Source organism: Talpa occidentalis, unplaced genomic scaffold, assembly GCF_014898055.3.
Source record: "Talpa occidentalis isolate TD23 unplaced genomic scaffold, MPIMG_talOcc4v2.1 talOcc4.16, whole genome shotgun sequence".
Taxonomy (NCBI): Eukaryota; Metazoa; Chordata; class Mammalia; order Eulipotyphla; family Talpidae; genus Talpa; species Talpa occidentalis.
In genome coordinates this window covers 74,894,758-74,909,959 of record NW_023601653.1, presented here as the reverse complement: position 1 = coordinate 74,909,959, position 15,202 = coordinate 74,894,758, and the positions used below count along the sequence as shown (strand labels likewise).

The window sequence follows — 15,202 nt, the reverse complement described above, 5'->3', positions numbered from 1 at the left end:
TTATACTAAATTATAAAGATAATAAAGACATTATATCTGCTGTGTCTTCATAGTGATCTTAATATGTATTTATTTCTATTTTACGTACCTAATGTGATACAATGCAATGGAACAGCTACTGCTTAGCTGAGCACCTGCTACAAGAAGGCTCTGTTTCACTCATTTATTTTTGCCATAGCACACAAAATAGGCCCTATTATTATTCCTACTTTACAGATGAGGGAACTAAGGCACAGAGAGGATTGGTAACTTTCCTGAAGACACAGAGCAAGTCAGTGACAGAAGCTGGACACTCTGCCTCAAAAGCTCCTGCTCACGACCACTGCATCTTTAGTCTCCCCTTCTACAGCTGTCTTCTGCACGGTGTCCTCTCAACAGGTATTAGTCAGCTGAGAGGTGCTGGTTTGTTTCCAGAAGAGTTTTTACCTAACCAAAGGAAAATAGGAAGAAAGAGTCTGACCGCTCTTTACTCATAGGCCTCACTGTTCCTTCTCACTTCTCAATTAAGAAGCAAACCCCTATTTTCTAGACTGATACTTCCAGAAATCACACTTTCCACTGAGAAAGATTTAATCTTATAAAAATTCATATCAGGCGCTTCCCTGGTGGTGCAAGGGGTTAACTCGCAGCACTATGAAGCTATCCGCAGCCACTGCAGCATGAGTTCGATCCCCAGCCAGGGAGCTGACCCATGTGATGCAGCATGACTCTCCCTGACTCACCTGCTGCTCCCCTCAGCAGTGTATTTCAGTCTGCCTGTTGTGTTCCCCACTCTGTCTCTGGTGAATCCCCTCCCCCCTCACACCTGTGGTCTACACCCCAGTTCTTGTATGCATAAATAAATATTTTTAAAAATAAAAATTCATATTAGAAAAAAAACATATTCTATGTAAAGTCTATAAAGTATTCAAGTGCCTTTACAGATGGGGCAGTAACCTATTGATCTCAGTGTCCTCAGGCCCTCACGTAGTGTTTGGGCTCCAGAGAGTGTTCAAAATGTTCCTGAAGGGTGTTCTGAAGGCTGACGCTGGTCTTGCATGGAGGTGACCCTTCAATCCCCTCATGACCAGATCAATCACATTCTCATCCTTTTATTCAGTTCCTGAGAGTTCTTCTGCAGGAGGGCATATGGGGTTGTATGAAAAGGAGGAAATGACCCCTTGCTTATTGCTCCACAAATAAAAGCCCTCCTTTCACACACACTGCAAATATTTAATCACAACCCTCCATATTTATTGTTCACATTCACTGTAGAATGTTTATTGTTCCATATGGCTTCTCCTTGGGTACAATATGCAAGCTTAGCAGCACTTCTGCTGTGGGGGGGGGGGGGGTGGAGCCTCCGAGGCGTGGGGAACTGATTTCCTCTAGTGTGGAAGAGTCTCAATGAAATGGAGGGGACAAATCTTCCAACTACACAGAATTTCATGGGCAGAGTCAACTGACTGTTACACTACAGTAAAATCAACTCCAAACGTTAGGGCCTTGCAGTCTACAATGCCAGGGTTGTGCTCATTCTCTTTGCTTTTCATGATTTCCTGGGATGCACCTCCTTGTTTATCTTTCAAGGCTCATCCCAAATGCCACCTCCTCCAAGAAGCCTTTCCTGATTCTGTTCCTACTCCCAAAAGCATCTTTGTCACAGAACTCATAATATTTAACATTTTTTTCTTTCTTTTGGTGTTCTCCAGTTTTTGTGCTATACCATCATTTCTATGAACGTTTTTCCTTCCATGCTTCAGATTCTTTGTGAACACACTTAGCATCTGACTCACTGCTGTATATGCTACAATGGAGGAAATCATGCAGTGTGTTTTGTTGAACAAATTAATAAATGACTCATGGATTTGTACTCCCACAATCATCTCACCTCCTTCATATCTGCCATCCTAAGACTTCACTGGTATTTGGTACACATATGGACTTAAAAAAATAACTTTCTGGCTCAGAATTACATGCCCCACACACCCATTTAATCTATTTGTTATGGGAAATAACATCTTAAATATGTACTTATCACCATTGGGCATGTCTACATGTCACACAGATGCCATGAAGATCAAATGAGATAGAAATAAAAACACTTTGAAGATGCTAAAGAAGGCACAGGTCCTTCTAGTCTTAGCAGCATTTTAGGGAGCTGGTCAATTCTTAGTAACTCCTCTTTATAGGCTGCAGTAAAGGGAGTGTTTCATTCTACAAAGGTTGATCTGGCATGGATGCTGGGGATGGAGTAGTGGGCAAAACTAACACTGTTGTTTTTTTGGATGTTATAATCTCATGAGATGGGGCAGTAAATATATAATAAAACAGGGTAAAAGATATATGGGAAAATGCAGCAGGGAAGGTGAAGAGAGCACACAGAGGCCCATCATAAAACCCATCACTGGCCCAGAGCCCAGGGGCCTGAGGCGCTAGAGATAAACTAAACTAGAGATTAGCTAACAGCCACAAAGGACCCCTGCTACTGGCAGTAAATTCTAGCACACCCCCTTTGGCAGGAAAGACCCCTGCTCCAGTCAGTAATTAACTCCAGCAGACCCCCTCTGGCAAATAAAAGCTCCAACAGTAGCCAGACCCTATAAAGACCTGCTCTTCCATTTAGGGGCGTGACTCTTGGCCTGCCCAGAGTCGTCACCTCACGGACTTTCAATAAAGCCCGCTTTTGTCTTATAATCTTGACCTTCTTTCTAACATTCTGGTGTGGAAACCCGGGACTAGTCTCCTTTCTTTTCTAACAGAAGGGGCACAGAAGTATGAGGATGAGACAGGGTGATGAGGGAAAGCCTCTCTATGAGATGCCATTTCTGCAGAGCCTGAAGGAGGCAAGTAGGCCAATTCCAGGGATAGCTGAGTGGCATTCCAGACGGAAAGAGCTGGAGAAAGGCCTTGAAGTGGCAGTGAAGTGGGGGCATTGGAGACATAGTGAGGAGGCAGAAGAGGGAAGCAGTGAGGTTTGCGGTGACAGGGGTGAGATCATGTCCAACTGTGAGCGGTGATTTGGGGGCATCTTAGAAGGTTCACAATTGACTATACCTGAGAAAGTTAGGCTTAGAGAGGCATGAAGGCCATCGTTGGTAATCATAGATTGCTTGCTGTGTGGATTTGTGTGCTTCTGACTCACTGACTCTAACCATCAGGTGGGCCAGCTTTTACTTGTCACGGGTCATCACCCATGTTTTCATTTGATAAACCCCAAATAAACTGATGCAGAAGGACACAACTGTGTCTAGAACATTAATTCTTCCCATGACAGCTCCACCTCAAACAGCTTATTTATCCAGTAAATTGCTCTACTTTGTGTAGAGACCATTCTGGGCATTGTGTAGCAGTCACAGGCAAGAGAAGACACAGTTCTGGGCTCCGAGGGGCTTGTAATATAATTGAAGAGATGGAATAGAGGTGTTAAATTCTAAGACATTATACACCACTGGCTTCTGCACAAGAGGTCATGGAGAACAGTGGGAGAGAGCTGCCTTGAAGGTTAGGAGGCCCGCTCTAGTCCTGCTCCGCCGCTAGTAATTAAGTTGCTTTGGGAGCACTTTTTACAATTCTGTGCATGTATAAAAAGGATGTAGTAGGTGAATATAAGGCCCCTCACATCTCTATGGTTGTATCACTCTAAAGCTATCACCAAGTAGCATAAATGTCACAAAGTGACACAGGGAGTAAAGGCTGGGTGTGCAGAGAACCCTTTGCTTCATTCCCAGCTCCCACCTCCAAGCCCATCTCAACTCAGCCCAGTGGGTCATAAGGACCCCAATGCCTTGAATCACGGACCAGATCTGATAGAGCCGACTTGAGAGAAACATCTCAGCATACAAGTCCAGAATGACGCTTTGATATCACAAGTCAAACAAGGAGTAGAAGGAAGAGTTCTCTGAAAACTGTCTTAGCAACCTGGGCTGGGGTGTGCTGGAGCTGGTGTGGGATGCCAAGCTGCCCTGTTCAGTGCCCAGGGAGTATCCCGGGACAGGCTCTGGAGGTGCGGGGGACCGGGAGCTGTTATCCTGCTGGACACAGCTCCCCAACACCTTCCCTTCTGCTGACTCTGAGAGCTGAACACCCTCCACCCTTTGGACAGAACCAGCTCCACACTGACAAGGCGGTGTGTTTATAAGTAGGTTTCGGAGCCGGAGATGCCCTATTTGACATGAAAGGAGGAGAGGGTTGGGGGAAAATAGCAAACAGAACTTTCAGAACATCCCTTGATGCCTTGTGATTGTTCTTTGGAAAAATACAGAAAGTAGAGATAATCCAATTGGCTAAAATCCCCTGTGAGCCCTGGGGATTAGTCTGCTCACCTGGTCCTTCCACTGCAAATGTATTTAAATTCTCAGCCCAGGGCCTTTCGGGGATCGCTCAAATGGTCCAGGATTGTTTTCTCTGTAGAGACTATCTTCATTTGGCTGTGAGACATGGTGGATCTTTTCCAGGTGTTTACAGGAACTGGGGCCAGTGTGTGCTTTAATGGACTCGCATTAGTGACGGGTTCGTTAAAGCAGAGGAACTCATTTAAGGGGGAAAAAAAAAACCATTTATATGAAATCAGTCTCCTCTGCACAGTGCTCTTGGCAATCCCGCAAAGCCAAACAGAGGGTGGTGACAAGATAACATTGTAAGTGAGAACAACAGCATTACTTACTGGGGACTCCGGACACCAGCCGCAAGGGGCGCAGCACGCGGAAGGCCCGCAGCGCCTTCACGTCGAATCCAGCCCCTTTCCCTCCTAGAGCGTTCGCCCCATCAGCTTTGGTTGCTTGTTCTAAAATTGCACTAAAAAGCCTGGAAGAGGAAGGAGAGAAGAAGCTGTCAGGACAGGTTCTCACTGACGGGCTGGAGCTCTTAAGTTGTCTGAAGCCTGGGAGAGCAGCGCTTACAGAGGCCTCAGGCCAGGAGCGAGGGTGTGCGTGTATGTGTGTGTGTGTGTGTGTGTGTGTAGGGTGGGAGCTGGTGGGGGGGTCTCCCTCAGTGTGGGTATCATGGTGCCATAGGGGTAACCACCTCCCAGAGAGAGGCTTGAGCAAGGCCGTGCGCTGTGAGAACACACCTGGCTTTGTGTGAGCGGGGCAGCCCTAGGCAGGAGATCAGGTTTGATGCTGATGCCCCTGTTCCTTGGCAGAGCCCTCTCCCTCCAGGTTGCCTCACTCCCGCTGTCAGGTGGCCTGGGGCCACATTCTCTCTCTTCCTGGTCCACTTGCTCCTAACACCCACCCTTCTTTGAGTTGTACCTGGACACAGGTGATCCTATCAAAACTCTACCTTGTGCAGGCACACACAGATGCTCGAGAGATTTCTGCTGACAGATGAATGAATGACCCAATGGCTAAAAGAGTAAGTTTCAAGTGAGAGCAAAATCACATCAAGGCTTATCACTGAGTCGTGGAAATTTCCACTCTGCCACTCTGCCTTCGCTTGCATATTCAGACCGTGTGCCTCACACTGGTATAGACTGAGGCTACAGCAAAATAAACAACGTCCTTCCCCTCTTGGAGCTTATGTTCTAATGGGGGAGTCAGACAACGAAATAAATATCCAGTAAATGTATATTGCAGGATAGAGCATGACAAGCCCAAGGAGACAAGTGCAGCAGGAAAGGGGTGCAGAGGAGCCAGCTGCAGTCCTTCTGGCTTGAGATGAGGAAGAAAGGAACTTTCTTTGGGCAAACATTTGAACAGAGACCTGAAGCAAGTAAAGGAATGACCCGTTTGGCTAAGGGGGGAGACTCTTCCAGGCAGAAGAGAAACTCAGTTAAAAGAGCCAAGGGAGGGCCTCCCCATGGCACAGCGGTTGAGCGCTGGGTTGCGAGGCTGCCTGCAGCCTCCACAGCACCGGTTCGATCCCCAGTCACTGGGTGAGGGTCCCACATGGCACGCAGACCTCTCCTGCCACCCGCTGCTCCCCTCCTGCCACCCGCTGCTCCCCTGTACTTCAGTCCTTCTGCCTGCTCTGCTCCCCGCTCTGGCTCTGGTGAATTCTCTCACCCTCCTGCACTTCTGACTGTACCCAGTGCTTGTATAAATAAATAAATCTTTAAAAAAAAAAGGGCCAAGGGGTGCTAGTTGGAGAGGGGTGCTAGTTGGCCCGAGCAGAGCAAACAAGGGGAGAAGAGCAAAAGAGGTGGAGAGGAAGTGGGGATGCTACAAGTGCTTGGTTTTCTGTCTGTGCTGGGAACCGTTGGGGGATGTTGAGTCAGACAGTGATACTGTTGCAGAAATAAATTCTAGCCTTTTACCCAGGCAGGGGATGAACCAGCAGTACTTCAGGAATGGTGCGGTCAGGAGGAGCTTCTTTACTCAAGCGTGAGGTCCCAGACCTGGGTAGTCCCCTAAGGTGTGAGCACCAGTCTAGGGACAAAGGGTTTCTTTCATTCACAGCCATCTTGCATTGATAGCATCGGGTCAGGGAACACAAAAGTTCTTGACAAAATGGGAAAAATGCAGCTACCCGAGGTTGGCCTGGGAGATCCATCAGCCTGGCCAGTGGGCCCCCCACCCCGGTTTTAGAATGTCACCTCCTTTAGATATGCTTATCAAGGAAGCAAACTTGTTATTTACACTTACTTTGCATTATTTACTGCACCAGGCCTGTGGCTCTTTAGCAGCAAACAGGAAAGATTTCATCTGCTGAGCCGTTCCCTTTCAATCTGATCTGAGCAAAGTTTGAAAAGAATCACTTGCTGTGGGCAGAAGCCTGCCTGGGGCAGGGAGTGTGGGCCTGTGCCAGCCAGCTGGGGCGGCCTGCTGGGGCGTGATCAGGGCCTGTGCTTTTCCAAGTGAGCAAGGGCATGGCGAGGAATAGGAAGTGGAGTGTAAAAGCAGGCGAAGGACTGTGAGCACTGAACGTGGCGCCTACGCTGGTGAGCCGAGTAGAGAGGATGGACGGAGGAACAGAGATGCAGTGGGCAGGTGAGCTAAGGTGCTAGAGGGAGGTGCCGGAAAGGTGGGGGTTGATGTCTGGAGAGTAGGGTGTTTGGTTTGAGGTGATGGTGTTAGGGGGAAAAGGCGGTCCCAAAGCAAATTCCATACAGGCTTTGTGGACTCCACCCCCACCCCAGGTCAAAGCCAAAGACACTGGGAACTCCAAATCCCATCACCACCAAAGGGAAGGTGGCTGGGACCTGAGGGTGGGGTTAAGCAGCCAGGTGGATACAAAAGGCAGACACGTGGGCTTTGGGGGCTCTCTCTCCATTTTGGGCTCTGGGCCAGCGCGGAGCCTCTGGCCAGCTCTGGGAGTGACTTTGGGTTTCCAGGTCGTCGGATTGGGTAGGACGCATTAAAGACTTTATTTCCCTATTTTCTCCCTGAGTTGTACATTTTCCTTATTTCCTTTCCTCTTGTAAATAAACCTTTTATTAACCCTTTTGTGTGTGTCTGTAGTAGAGTATTCATAAGTCCCTTTAAAGCGCGCGGGTGAGGACCCACAGCCAGGAACCCGTTTAATATCGGGGTTGCTCTATAACAATGGGATAGGGGAGTTATTAGTTCTGACTGGGATATTGTCTATACCAGAGGGAGTGGGCAGCTGAGGTAGGACGGGGTCTGGATCTTTGGGGAAGAAGTTATCAAGGAACCAAGAAGCCCTTGGCAGGTGATGGTGGGAGCTGTGTGCTGGAGAAGCTGGAAGCAAGTCAGGAGCTTGTGACTTCAAGGACTGCGGAATGAGTCAAAGTCTGGAGAGGGGAGAAGGGCCTGGGGCCACAAACATCAAACCTGGAGGTTTTTAGGGAGCTGGAGGGGCAGTGGTGTGAAGTAGAAATAAGGGAAAGCAAGGCCCCTCCTCTGGCCTCCCAGAGTGAGGCATCTAGAAGAGAGTGTGTCCACTTCTTGAGAGAACTTGAGGGAAGCAGGACCATAGGGGAGAGCCGCGAAGTGAAAGGGGGGGCCAGAAATGAAGCTGGGGTGCAGGGCAGCACATGCTCTGTGCGCTGCTGCCCCCATCCTGTGCTTTTTGCTGTTTTCTAGATCTAGAGTTGAATAGTTGGGGCAGAAACTGCTGGGCTGGCAAAGCTGGGCCTGGCCCTCGACAGGAAGTGTTTGCTGATCCTTGAGGGGGACGGGCTGCAGGGAGGAGAGGGCAGGCTGGAAAGGTTTCAGAGCGAGGTGTCCAGGGAGAGGATGCACAGAACCCCATGGGGGAGGGAGTGTGGCATCTTGGGCTTTGACAACCAAGAGAAATAGGGGAAGGCCAGGCAGGGGGGTTCTGCCCTTCAGACCCAGGGAGGACACGACCCCCTTCACTGTCAGCTGAGTGTGCTGGCTCATGGCCTGAGGTCAAGATGGATGTCTAGATCTCAACTGGGTCCCCTAGTGAAACTGAGTTTGCGGCCAGGGCAACTTGGGTCTCGAGGAAGAGGCTCGAGCCCCTTTAGTGACTCATGGCTCAGGGAACTGGATCTGGAAGCAGGGGCTGCCCTTGCTGCTTTGCAGAAGCTTAGAGTCAGGCAGGGCCCTGCAATACATAAGGCTTGATTTGAGCAGCGGGTTCTGCAGCTAATAGAACTCAGACAACCGCAGCCAGCCCACATCTGAAGCTTCTCCTGGCTCTCCAGACCCTTCACCTCAATCTGGCAATTCGTCAGCATCCTATGTTACTCAGCACACTTTGAACCCCAGGCAGAGGGTGCCAGGATGGGGGCTAGAGGGTAGGAATGTGCCCCCCTTCTCCGCAGAGAAATGTTCTCGAGATTACTGAAACCATAGGAAATGGAGGCCAGTCTTCAAGGTTGTAGAACAACATTCCAAATCCAAACCAGACTTGGTTCCTAGTATTTCCTGGAAGCTAGCACTGATTATGAGAGCACAAGATGTTCACAAAATATTATTCAGTGAAGGCAGCTGATATTTGATGACTTTCATCTCCTTTAACTCCTGTCCCAACCCAATACAGACTCTTTCTTAAGTGGAAATTTAGGGATGGGTCTGGAGGGGTCTTCTGGGCTTGCAGGGGTGGCTGGGTCCTCCTCTAGCAGACACCACAAAGGTGATCCAGTGCCAAACCTGTCCCTAAGGACACCCAGATGTGGATGCTTGGCCATGCCTTAGCTGGATGGCAGAGTTTTTATTTTTTAAATTTTTTTTTAATTTAAATTTTATTTTTATTTTCCCCATACAATTGCAACACCCTTATTTTGATCCCAAGCCCTCCTTTCCCCGCCCCCCACCTCCCATAGAGTGTCTCTGGTTCATAGTTGTTTGTTGATTTTGATTTTTACTTTCTTATAGTTATTCTTTTCCTGGTCCCTTATTTAGGTTTTCTAGATCCCTGCTATGAGTGAGACCCTCTGGTATTTTTCTTTTTCTATCTGGCTTATCTCGCTGAGCATGATCCCTTCTAGTGCCATCCATGTTGCTGCAAATTGCATGTGTTTATCTTTTTTGATTGCTGAGTAATATTCCATGGTGTATATGTACCACATCTTCTTGATCCAGTCATCTATTTTTGGGCATTTGGGTTGTTTCCAAAGCTTAGCTATTGTAAACAGTGCTGCTATAAACATAGGGGTGCAGGTGCTCTTTGGAATGGATGTTTCTGTGTCCTTTGGGTAAATACCTAGGAGTGGAATTGCTGGATCATATGGAAGCTCTATGTTTAGTAGGTCCAGAAATCTCCACACAGCTCTCCATAGTGGTTGGACCAGTTTGCACTCCCACCAGCAGTGCAGGAGAGTTCCTTTTTCTCCACAACCTCTGGATGGCAGAGTTTTTAAAAGAGGACAATGAGGGGGCTTGAGCGGGCTCAGCAGGTCAGAAAGGCAGGGCTGCCGCCATGGGAGAGTGATGGGAATGCAGCAGATGTCTTTGTGGCTGGAGGGGGATCTCTGGGGCAGGGAGCTCACAGAGGCCTCTGAAGTCCTCTCCATATTCATTCAACATCCCTACCTCCCCATCGTACAAGGAGACTCCTCTGCTTTGGAAAGGAAATGTGACAGGCTTGTGGGGGTGCAGTGAATGTCTTTTGTCGTTTGCCACCAAGAAGAGCAGCATGGCCATGACAGCAGCTCTCAGCCTGGTGCTCAGGCAGCAGGAAGGTGAGCCCACCTTTCCCCAGGGCAGGACAGACTCCACTCGGATTTGTAGGAGCCCAGAAGAAACCTCCTCCAAGTAGCTACAGAGGCGGGACCAAGGAGAGCAACTATTTCCCAGGAGACACAGGGTTGCAAAGGGGTGTCCATTTGATATTGCAAAGAGGGCAGGAAAGGGCTTGGCTGAAGGGAGATGGCTGAGCTAGACCCTCTGTTGGGAGTGAAGGGAAAGGGAGCTCATTTTCTGAGTTAGAAGGAATGGGGTGAGATTTAGACCAGATGAAGAACCTCTAGCACCAACACTTCTGGAAAAGAGAGCCACCTCTGAGATCAGAGGGGAAACCATCCAGAGGGTCATAGTGAACCACAAGCTGAGCAAGTGGCAACATCCTTCCCTCTGGGGCTTAAACAGCGAAGCAAAGACAGCTTCTGGAAGACTGTCAAATCCGGATGCTTCCCCTCTTCATTAGTCTCCTGGCCTGGACCTCGGGGAGATGAGACTGGAGACCAGGCTGAGTCCAGGAAAAGTCTGAGGATGTGGAGAGGAGCAGCAGCCAGGGGTGAAGCAAGGTCCTCACAAGCTGGAGATGTGCAAGGGTGCGGCTGTGTGGCAAGGGACCCGCTCCCTCCTGCCCAGGCTCCTGACTGAAGCTGCCTGTGCGTCTGCCTCCAGCTCCCAAGCTGCAGCTAGGCCCTGGGTGGGCAAGCATCATCCAGTCAGCACCAGCCCACTGCATTAACATGAGAAGATGAAGCTTCTCTGCCTAAAGAAAACGAGTCCTTGCAAGACTCCCGTGTTACTGGTGCAAGAAGCAGTGGGTCTCCCTCCAGGGGCTCTTTCGGTGCAGTGTGAGGGGCTCTCAGGAGACCGAGGCCTTGAGAAAGAGGCTGAGTTATGCTGAGCTTAAAAAGAATTTAGGGGCATTAGGAACAATGCACCTTAAAGACCTTTGCTGTGGTTTGCTGGGTTCATTCCAAGCATTTATTTAGTCCCTCTTGGTTGGTTCTGGCCTCTCATAGAGCTGCATCCTCAGCTTGAGTCCTCTGGAGCCAGATCTATATCTGGCACACACCCTGATCATTTTAGTGCTCTTTACGTCACCCAAATAGCCCTGACGTTCATGTGGCCAAAGTGTGCCATTCATTGACCGGGCAAAAATGACAACCAAGAAACCCCCTTAAAATAGCTCCAAACCACTCTAATAAGCCATCCAGATGGCCAGCGACAAGGAAATAACTGCTAAATGATCTTGATTTGCTCCTGTGTCATTTCCTGTTGGAAGAGCAGACACTCCCCTGCATAAGGACCAGTGAGTTTTCTGGGGAAGCCACAGGCCTATGTCTTCACGGGGATGGTGGAAAAGCCTCCCTGGAAATAGCCTCCAAGGATAAGAGCCCAGTGACACAGTGACCTTATCATGAAGCCTATCAGGACCCCGACAGAGTGGAGATGTCAGTGGCCACCACTTGACCACTTCTGGGTCCAAAGTGGCAATGGCGAGCTCAGAAAGCTGCTCGCTCTTGCTGGGTCACCACACGCATCTTACTGCATTGTATTTTACATGGCGTGTAGGTCTGTTGGGGCCAAGCATTTCATGGAGGATCTTTGTGTAAAGTTATGAATTCCCTGATAAGGAGATCATTACGTCTAAATTTGTTTAAGGTTAGTCACTTTTTTTTTTTTTTTAAAGATTTATTTATTTTTATTTATACAAGCACTGGGTACAATCAGAAGCGCAGGAGGGTGAGAGAATTCACCAGAGCCAGAGCGGGGAGCAGAGCAGGCAGAAGGACCGAAGTACACTGCTGAGGGGAGCAGCGGGCGGCAGGAGAGGTCTGCGCGCCATGTGGGACCCTCCTCTAGTGGTCGGGGAGCACCCGGGGATCGAACCGGTGCTGCAGAGGCCGTGGGCAGCTTTGCAACCCAGCGTTTAACCACTGCGCCACTGGGGAGGCCCAGTCACTTTTTTTTTTAAAGCATGGATGGGTTTGGCCTCATCTCATACAGTGGAGTGGGGAGACTTGGGGGAGGTGTATTTGCAGGCCTGGTCACCCAGCACCTTAACCTACATGGTTGCCTGTTTTCTTCTCTCTCACTTGTCTTGACAGTCTGGTTTCTTGGGGTTGCAGAACCCACAGAGGTAAAGGAAGTAAGGGAGGCCCCTGGTAGCTCTGGCGCCTCCCCACTGTGTGTCTACACCTGCATGCTTACAGGCAAGCTGAGCTAAATCTGCTCAGTGATAAGGCAGGGAGATTGGCCGGAGGAGGTGCAGGGACTGATGTAGTCAGATCTGGAATAAAAGACCGTTGGACAGAGGAATCTCAGCTGCACAGAGGACTCTGAATTCTACCAAAAGCAATCAGATTCAACTCTGTATGTGTGCATGCGTACGTGGGTGTGTTAGCACACATGTGCATGTGGGAGCAGAGGAGAGCAGGTATTCTCAGGTGATAGTTCCTCTCTCTTTGGAGAAAGTCTGAATTCAAAGTGATTTTCAATAGCTCCTTTCATCTTGCCTGAAGCCTGGCGCTGTTGTGGCAAATCAAAAAGAGAGAGAACACAGAAGGAAAAAGGGCGTCCATACTGGTGGTGGAAGGGGCAGGAGCAGGAACGGAAAAGGGCAGCTGTACTTACCCTACAACCACAATTATAAAATCGAGTAAGTTCCAGCCGTTGCGGAGGTAAGCGTTGGGGTGAAAGAGAAGTCCATAGGCTATGACTTTTAAAAATGCTTCCACAGTAAAAATGATGAGAAAGAGATATTCCACACGCTCCTACAAAACAAAAATAGAGAAAAAAGGAAAGTCATTAGATTGGGGATTTGGAAAGTTCTGAGCCAGCAGATCTGTCCAGTAGGTAGAGCAGAATGCTGCCCCCCCGTGGTAGGATCTAGGGGGATACTCGGTGGGTCCCCCAAACCAAATGGCCAACTCCATTCTGGTTTGCCATTAGAGCTCCAATCCACTGGGCATTGAAGGGTTTTTTTCTTTTAGTTTTCAGTTTTCAAATGCCTCTTGTTACTCTGCAAATATTAGAGTGGTAGAAAATTTATACATTTTGGGGGAAACATTTTATTTAGCGAGTCAGTGACCATTCTCAGGAGAGCGCTCACAATGTCTTGAGCTAAAGGAAAACAATGCCAGGACAGAGGAGAAGGGTGAGACAGAACCACAGGGAAAGCGTACCACTGTTTTGAAGTACCAAACCCTGAAGCTGGCAGACACGGTCTTGGGGAAACGAACCAGCTGGGTTCTCCAAGATGACAACATGGCAACAAAGCTATCAAGACACTGAAGATCCGATCACAGCTGAAACAAGGCAAACTGCTCACGTATGCTGGCCCCCAAATTAAACACCTCTCTCATTCTTGAGAGAAAAAAACTCTTTGTGCAAAGACACAGACCAGATTAGCACAAAAACCAGTCAGCATTTCTGGGGTGGAGGCAGGTGCTGGGGTGGGATAGTGAATGGAAAAGGCCCATCTCTTTCCTCCAGGGGTAGAGTCTTTTTCCTCCCTCTGGCACTTTGAAGAAGGGCTTTGCATTTAAGGATGCAGCTCCTGTCCCCAGGAGTCCACAGTTAACAGGACAAACTCCTTGGCTCAATTAGAGCGCGCCGACTCTGTGCTGATTCACTGGCTTCCCTCACCGCTAATTGCTTTCTCCCACAACCCTGTCCCCCGTGCAAAGCCTTAATGGCCCCCACCAGGCAAAAAGGCTGCTTGGATCCTTTATGCTCCACTGCTCACTTCTGTAGGACCCTCCACACGTCTGTCACTGGAGGCACAAGGCACCAGTCCGCATGGCATCCAGCCCAGGCCTTCCAAGCAGAGCGGGCCCTGCTCTGCCCCCAGGAGACACGAAGCTCAGAACCCCCAGGCTGATTTCCCATCCCTATGGGGTCAGGAGGAATTCCTGGTAGAAGTCCAGGTCCCACTGACATTATAGAGAGGGACAGCACCCTTGAAGGCCCTCCTCTTCCCACCTAGCCTGCTGGGAGGGTGCTCAGAGACCTGGGGCACTGGGAACCTGGTAGGGGAATCCACAGTGAGAGGTTAGACACACATGTTGCTCTCACCCTCTCTTTCCTGCTCCCCTTGACAACAGGCCTGGGCCTCACCATGCCCAGCTCTGGGCAAGGCAGCTTAAGCATGCAAAATTTAAAAGTGCAGGATTCTGGGCCATTCCTGGATCTGCTGAAGTGATCCCCCAATTATGGAACTTGGAAATGTGCATTACAGACCATTTCCAAGTGTTTCTTTTCTTTTCTTTTCTTTTTTGCATAGAAGTACTGGAGTACAGGCCAGAGGTCTGGGGAGTGAGAGGATTCACCAGAGACAGAGTGGGGAGCAGAAAAGGTGGATCTACTGAAATACACTGCTGAGGGGAGCTGCAGGTGAGACAAGAGAGGTCTGCTGTGCCATGTTTGTCAGCTCCCTGGCCGGGGATCGAACTCAGGCCATAGTGGTGCTAGCGCTGAGGCTTAACCCCTATGCCACCAGGGAGGCCCATTTTCCAGGTGTTTCTAAGGCACCTGGAAGTTTAAGAGCCAGTGGTCCAAGTGCTGACGCAGGCCCAGATCAGGTGGTAACATGGGGAAGGCGGTGGAGAGGTAGAATTTAACCAGCACTTTGAGGCAGATGTGTCCTCTTCTTCCTTCCCACCTATCCTGGCATCATAATTTGGTCTGGGGACAATGGCTGCCCAAGCGTCTTGACCCAAGAACAGATTAGCATTGGGTCTTCTAAAATTTGTGGATGTTGGGCTAAAATATATGCCAAAACAGTGTTGAAATGGAAAGGACATTACAAAAGGACACAGTGTGACCTGTGGAAGCTTGTGAAAGGTGCGTGTGTATGTGTGGGGGGTATTTGCCAAACAGCCACTCACCCCCCTCCAATGATGGCCAGGGAGTGATGCCTGAATTCCAAACTGAGGATACTGGGGTGACGGGGTGGTTCTGGTATGGAGCTTGGCAGTGGCCATGGGGGTGGACAGTTGGGGAATGACCCACACGGAGATCATGGAATTTTGAGCAGAGGTGGAGTCAGTGGGATCGGTAAGAAGTAGGTGGATTTGAGCAATATAAAAATGTAATTTCATTTGTGATTGCATGTAGGGGTTGGGGGAAGAGGCAGCAGAAGAAGTGCACTGCCCTCCCCCCTGAGCTTTCTAATT

The 15,202-nt window shown here is 49.3% G+C and overlaps 1 protein-coding gene across 7 annotated transcripts in view; it reads right to left on the bottom strand.

Moving 5' to 3' along the window:
• The window catches only part of CACNA1C (calcium voltage-gated channel subunit alpha1 C), a 561,196-nt gene that overhangs the window by 199,038 nt on the left and 346,956 nt on the right, over positions 1–15,202 (bottom strand). For all 7 annotated transcript variants that reach the window (XM_054696576.1, XM_054696571.1, XM_054696570.1 and 4 more), the window contains 2 exons: positions 12,660–12,799; positions 4,646–4,785 (listed from right to left, as the gene is read on the bottom strand). In XM_054696576.1, coding sequence (XP_054552551.1) covers positions 4,646–4,785; positions 12,660–12,799 — 280 coding nt within the window. The remainder of the gene's footprint in view (positions 1–4,645; positions 4,786–12,659; positions 12,800–15,202) is intronic.